The sequence below is a fragment of the Atta colombica genome, unplaced genomic scaffold (assembly GCF_001594045.1).
Source record: "Atta colombica isolate Treedump-2 unplaced genomic scaffold, Acol1.0 scaffold104, whole genome shotgun sequence".
NCBI lineage: Eukaryota > Metazoa > Arthropoda > Insecta > Hymenoptera > Formicidae > Atta > Atta colombica.
In genome coordinates, this window is record NW_017259189.1 from 53,572 (window position 1) to 60,970 (window position 7,399).

The 7,399-nt window shown below is 31.6% G+C and overlaps 2 protein-coding genes across 3 annotated transcripts in view; both read right to left on the reverse strand.

Annotated features, from left to right (window-relative positions):
* Positions 1–4,861: 4,861 nt before the first annotated feature.
* Positions 4,862–7,135, reverse strand: LOC108688341 (probable 28S ribosomal protein S16, mitochondrial). Of its 2 annotated transcripts, XM_018194577.1 has the most exons (3): positions 6,901–7,123; positions 5,359–5,606; positions 4,862–5,066 (listed from the first exon to the last, which is right to left on the reverse strand). In XM_018194577.1, exons 1-2 carry the CDS (start codon positions 7,021–7,023, stop codon positions 5,364–5,366), a joined length of 366 nt encoding a protein of 121 aa, XP_018050066.1. In that variant the 5' UTR covers positions 7,024–7,123; the 3' UTR covers positions 4,862–5,066; positions 5,359–5,363. The 2 variants fall into 2 exon arrangements, with proteins under 2 accessions (XP_018050066.1, XP_018050057.1); XM_018194568.1 differs by lacking the exon at positions 4,862–5,066 and having other exon boundaries at positions 5,217–5,606; positions 6,901–7,135.
* The window catches only part of LOC108688334, a 9,443-nt gene continuing 8,230 nt past the window's right edge, over positions 6,187–7,399 (reverse strand). Inside the window, 1 exon segment of the mRNA XM_018194556.1 lies at positions 6,187–6,222. Coding sequence (XP_018050045.1) covers positions 6,187–6,222 — 36 coding nt within the window.

The following is a 7,399-nucleotide window of genomic DNA, read 5'->3' on the forward strand; positions in this document are numbered from 1 at the left end:
ATTTACTTTTTTGTGTAACATTTTTAATTGCATTATTTAATCGCTATATTATTCAATAAGAAAATACAAAAACATTAATACTTACTTAACCTCATCTTGACGGAGTTCACAGATTTGTCTGCGTCGCACGCTCCAACATGCCTAACACGCTCCAACACGCCTAATACGTTCGCGTCACCGGAATCAATGTGGCGATTAGATGTTCGCATCGTGTTAGAGCATACTCCATGGATCAATCAATTAAGAGCACGCTCCATTTGTCTCACCTCAGAAGGTGGTACGATTGGAGCATGTTACGCATGCGTAATGGTTGAAAAACATTCTATATTAAAAAAAATATTTCTGATTCATTTTGTATAAAAATGCATTTAATAAATGCGTTTGATATAAATATAAAATGATATAACAATATTATATAATATTAATACAATAAAGTAATTAAATAAAATTAATGAAATTAGAAAAACTAAAAAATAAAATAATATTATATAAATATAAAATAAAATAATATTAATACAATAAAATATAATATAATATAAAAATATAATACAACTTTTATATATAGGATCTTTCAATAGGGACGCTCGAAATTTGTTAGATCATAGTAGCCATGTTGTTAAAGTGACATCTGTCAAATTTGTTGTGAATTGTTTAGTAGTGTATGGCAAATCACCATGGAAGGTTATAGTGTTGAGCAACGTGTGCAAATCATAAAATTTTATTATCAAAATCAATGCTCCATTCGAGAAACGTTTCGCGCATTACGTGATTTTTATCCTCGCCACAACCATCCTGCCGAATCGACTATTCGACGTTTGGTGGCCAAATTCGAGTCAACCGGTTCGATAAATAATCAGTCAACACCAGTACGTCACTGAAACGCAAGGTCTGCTGAAAACATCGCTGCTGTGCGTGAGAGTGTACGGGAAAACTCGAAGCGGTCAATTTCTCGTCGTTTACAAGAACTTGGCCTTTCTGCGACTTCAACTTGGCGAATTTTGCGTCGGAACTTGGGTCTGCACCCCTATAAAATTCAACTGATCCAGGAACTTAAGGTAAACGACCATAGACAACGCCGTGTGTTCGCTGATTAAATTCTGGAGCAAATTCTTGGAAGTTAACCCAAATTTCGCCAAACAAATCATCTTTAGCAATGAGGTCCATTTTTGGATGAATGGATATGTGAACAAACAAAATTGTCGAATTTGGGACGATACCAATCCACGCGAGATACACTAGCTCCAAATTCCGAGAAAGTCACTGTTTGGTACGGATTTTGGTCTGGCGGAATCATCGATCCGTACTTCTTCCAAAACGAAGCGGGCGTTGCCATAACCGTTGGGGTCATAACCAACGGCGAGCGCTACAGATCGATAAGCAATTTCTTGTGGCCTAAAATAGATGATATGGATACCGATAACATGTGATTCCAACAGGATGGCGCTATGTGCCACACACCGCATGCCACGATAGACATTCTGCACGAGCGATTTGAGGGCATGGATGGTTATCTCGTGCGGCGGCGACGTGAACTGGCCACCGAGATCATGCGATTTAACACCTTTAAACTTTTTCCTTTGGGGCTATCTTAAATCGCAGACTATACGAATAAATCGCAAACAATTGATGCTCTCAAAGTCAACCATCCAGCAAATTCAGCCAGATTTATGCGAGAAAGTCATCGAAAATTGGACCGCCCGAATACGTGTCACCAAGCGAAGCCGCGGTGGAGATTTGAGCGACGTTATATTCCATACTTAATGCCATAAAATATTCTTTCAAATAAAAAAAAAATTTTTGTGGATATCTCACACACAACTTATTTTATTTACATTTAAAAATCGAGCGTCCTTATTGAAAGATCCTTTAGAAAAGCAGGCTTATGTAAATGCAATGCAATAAATTAAAATGTCAAGGCTTTTTAGAAAAAAATATAGTTAACTAATAAAATTCGTCTTTTATTACTTATTCGTATATTTTATTATTTATTCGTATAACGCTTTAAATTTCAAACGTTTCGACTTACAAAGTCTTCATCAGTGATAATAAAGAAAACGTATTTATGTAACCAATATCAACGAACTAACATATGATAAAAATTATCGCTCTAGGCTAATCTTATTTAGTTATTCCTGCGTTAAGATTACGTTAATATTACGAATTGACTATTCTATATAAATTAACGTAAATGAAAAATAAATTCTCATCAATATTGAATTAAATATAATAATTTTTTAATCAGAAATTGACATTTAATTGTACAGAATATAGTAGGATAGTCATTGAAGAAATCCTCGTTCGGAATGATGTTTTTTGAATGATTTTATATGAAATTGTTGACTGAACTGATTCTCGATAACAACTGAAGAATCGTAGTTAAACACAATTTTATAATGGACTTTTACACTTCTGACTTGATATTTATTTCGATCAATCATATCGATCAATTGTAGAAATCGATCAATCATAAAATCATTAAATGTGAGAAAAACAATCAACTATAATTGATCGATTTCTACGCTTACTTCTTAATCAACTATCATTACTGCCCATTGTAGACCATGCAGTGTATACAGTATATACAGCAGCACAATTCTCTATTGGCACCTTTGATGTTAGTATTGGAGTGCGTGAAATAAATAAGTTACCTAGTGTTGCCACGGCTGCCACCCAAACTTCTTTCTCTTTTCATCTTTTTTTCACTCTGTCAAAATTACTCGTAAAACTCACTAGATTTATTCACATTGCAATCCAAGGAATTCGTTGAAGTGAGTAAGTATTATTGTAGGAACATATTGGAGCATATTGAAGCATGCGACGCAAATAAACCTAATATTGCAATGAAATAATTTAAACTTTATGAAAATTAATAAAAATAAATTGTAAATATATTGAAAAATAAAGAAAAAATATTTAAAAATTAGGAAAGATTATTAAATTAATTTTAAAATGTATATTTGTAATATTAAAATATTATGTAATTATATATCTATGAAAATATTATGAGAAAGCTGATATAGAAGAAATTTATATACATATATATCCAAAAAATAAGTTTAAAATAAAATAAGTTTAAAATACAATAAATAAAAAGAAATCTTTCTTGCTCAGTTTTCTATGTTATTTTTGTGCACTTTTTCATTTTATCACTTTTTCACAAAAATTAAACCAATCTCTCGAGATTTCTCACACATTTCACCAAATAGACAATACACGTAATATTTCCCTCTAAATTTCTACTCTGAACTATGTATGCTTGAAAGACAAATGTTTAAGTAGAATATATATAGAAATGCTTAAATAAATAGAGAGAGAAAAGAAAAGAGAGCAATAAAAAAAGGAGGAAAAGAGACGGGGCAACTTACTTATTTCACGCATGCACATTTTGGCCATCAGGAGAGTTAAGATCAGGCCATAAGATCAGGAGAGTTGCGCTACTGTATATATTGTGGCATAGTCGCAGGCTTCCGGTGTTTGAAGGGGCGTCTTATTTTCATTTTGATTACATCATCTTTTTGTTCTACTCGTCCGGTTCGAAGTGACCGGTGCATTCAAATTTATGATTTGTTCAATTCCGAAGATCATCAGTGGCCAAGTATCAGCCAGTTAGGCTGCGAAGCCAGTTAAAAGAAGAAGAAGAACACAATCGCTGCAGCGAGTCGGAATAATAGACATTCTAACCTCTAAAATCTCGAATGCTTTAACGCTTAATTTCTCGATTCACGAGGCCGACCATCATTTTTTTTTTGCCAGATTCTTTCATTTTGAGTGAAAACGTGTCAAATGAGTACATATTTATTAAAATTCTTGAGTAAGACTCGTATTCTAAATAACTTTTGGACCAACTGTATCTCCAATTTGATGAAACTAGGCTCATTCGACGCGTTTTGCTCGAAACGAAAGAATCTGAAAGAAAAAACATTAGATCGACCTCGTGAACTGAGATATTAAGCGTTAAAGTTGACGACTATTTAGGTTAGAAAATCTGTTACAGCGACGATATGCAGTGACTGGGCATGTTTATTCGCCACGGTCATGCACAACATATAATTGCTAGAATAAGCAATTTCTGCTTAAATTACACAATTTTCTTCTTTAAAAACACATTCTCTGCTTTAAGAATACAAATTATTTTCTATATAATTTTTATTTTTACAGCAATTTGTTTTGATTAGGTATTTGTTTGTTCTAAAAGCACAAATTTTCTACTTTAAAAACAAATTTTCTACTGTAAGGGTCACTTTCACCAAGCTCCGATTAACTTAACGGACTTAGTAACGGGCAGGATTCCAACTGAAGCTGATGTCTGAGAAAAAATATGAACTGAAGAGTTAAACATATTTCACTAATTATAACTGTAATTTTACATACTATATTATAATTATACATACTATATAACACAAAAATAAGTTATTCACAAATAGCTACCAGAGAGAAACTTTGCTACATAAGTTAGTATTACAAATCTATATAACTTCTCTCTTTGCATTTAGGCTGTTAAGTTAATCGGAACTTGGTGCCCCTAATAAAAACAAAAATAGTATATATAGAAAATAATTTGTATTTTTACAACATAGGAATATGTTTTTAAAAAGCAGAGAATTTGTATAATTGAAGAAAATACTTATTCTAGCCTCAATTATATGTTGACTGCAGTGTATAGACGTGTCCAATCGTGTCGCTGTGTCTCGTCGCTATGACAGATTTCTTAATCTCGATACTCGTCAACTTAACGCTCAATATCTTAGTTCGCGAATTAAGTCAAATCTAACGTTTTTTTCTTTCGTTTCGAACAAAAACGCATCAAATGAGTTTAATTTCATTAGAATCGTAGGTGAGGATCATATTTTACATATCGAACTTTGTTTTAAACATTAATAATTATATTAATAAGCATATTGTCCTTGAAGTTAAATATAAAATAAGAATCCGTAACTAATTAAACTGAAATTAGATTTATAAAATCTATGATTAGACCACTAGCTGTAATGTCATATATTTTCAAAATTAATTTTTTACTTAAAAAATACAGGGGATCCGCCTTGACAACTGTCATCCAGCGTTATCTGAAACAAGTTTTTGTTTACAAAGGAGTTGACATAAATAAATACATATTGCGTAAATTTAATCCAGATCAAGTGACACAAATTATACATAAGAAAGTCATCTGTCACAGCGCCCGATATGTTAGATAAATTAAACGTACTTAGTTCCTAGATGTGAACCTAGATTATTGTCTAGATGTCATTTATTGATATTTTTATTGTTGAACTACAAAATTTGTACAAAATAAATGTTCATAACATAACAATTGTGTCTTAACTATATAAAATACAACTGTTTATTCTTAGCACATACTTTCTTTAAGAACACTTTTCTACAGTTTTGCGATTTCTCCATGCTCTCATATATGTTCTTGGATGAATAGGTAAAAATCCAGCGAGTCCTAATAAATCTGCAACAGGTGTGGACATTTGTGCTCCTTTGGCAATCCAATATTGTATTCTTTCAAAATTGAAGGACACTAATTTTTCATTATGCATATTTGGAATAGGATCATATACACCAACTTGTTCTATTGGTGGTTTTGTTTCTCTTGTTTTTACCTACAACAAAAATTAATTTATTGATTCTAGCTATAGAAGAATTTTTCTCTTTCTCTTCAAATTTTTATATTTGAGCCGATTCTACAATAAGTCGGTAGTTGGTAATCAGAAGTCCTAAGTCTTAAAAAAGTATAAAATGATTTCACAGCCATAATGAATTATTTAACTCGACAATGGAAAAGAATAAAGTTGAATTTGGCCAATCTTGAGAAAATAGAACCTCAGCACAAAGATTGTTGTCAACAAGTCATGAAACTTTAGTCGTAGATCAACGCACAATGTTTTGATCAATCTACACTATATATAACTTACATTTCATATTTCAGTTATGGACATCCTTGTGCTTTAAGCCTGATTACATCAATGTTACTTTGACTTAAAGCAAGACTTAAACCTACTAAAAAAAATGATGTCAAAAGTTATAGCGTTTTCTCTTGAGATACACTGAGTGTAACTTCGCACTACATCAGTTGCGTGTAAGTGCTGTATCAGTGCTGCATTATACAAGTGTACATACACCATGGTGTGTATACTACTTCATACTATTGTGTTTAATTCTGCTGCTGGTTAACTTTCATTTTCAAATTTTTAATATCACATTAACTCTACATCATCTCTTTGAGATCGTGCATAAAATTTGCACTATCATACATGGAAACACGTAATGAGTTTGCCTATCACCAGCCAAGGAAACGCTATTAGATAATTTGAAAAATCACATGATATTAGAAATAATTTTATCCATGTGATTTTATAGTTTTCAAATTTTAACGAATTGAATAATAATAGAAATAGAAGAAAAAAAGAACATATGTGATTTTTCAAATTAATGATTTTTAAAAATCATGTACTGATTTTTAAATGGAACAATCTGTTCATGATTTATATGTTTTAATTACATGAATTTCATCATGCAACTGTGTGATGTGATTTTTTCAATAGGAAAAACTCTGTCTCGTTTAAATAAAAAAAGAGACAGAAATCAAGAGAATTTTATGCCTTTCTTAAAGTCAAAGTAACGTTGATGCAATCGGACCTTAATCATACAAGTTAGCTGTTGGCCAATTTGAACAATTCACTGATAAAACTTGTATAACTAAGACTACAATTCTCTTAAGACTGACCAAATTCGACTTTATTCCTTCCCATTAATCGAAATAAATGACTTCCTGTACAATTAAACTTATAGATACAAAAAATCATAGTCACCTATTTAGATTAAGATGGGTTAAGATTTAAGATTTCTGATTATCAACTCATTGCAGAACCAGTTTTAAAAGTTGTCCCAACTTACATCAATCACAACAATATGATAAAACGGTCTATTGGTGCAACCATAACGAGCAAATCTTATTACTTTACTGAATGGCGTAATAATACCTGTTCCAGAAGAACAGTGTAAAGGTAGTCGAGGCATTTATTATTTGTGTGTTAATATTAAAAAATCACCGTTTTTATACAATTACTTGTTTACATTAGACTATCTTTTAAATCAGAAATTGGCTTAAGGCTTCTGTCACCACAGATTACCTAAGAAAATAGATAATCAACTTCCATATTTTACTTGGAAGAGTGTTTTGAACACCACCTAGGCGAATATACATAAAGGAACTAATGGCTGCTTTCCTTTTAGGAGACACAAATCGACACAGTATAATATACTCAAACACAGTTTGCCACACTTAAATGAAACGCGATATGTGCAGTGTGTATCGTGTGTACGAACTTTTAACACCTAACCTTAAAAGATTTGAATTTTTTTTATTATTGTAAATATATATATTTATATATAT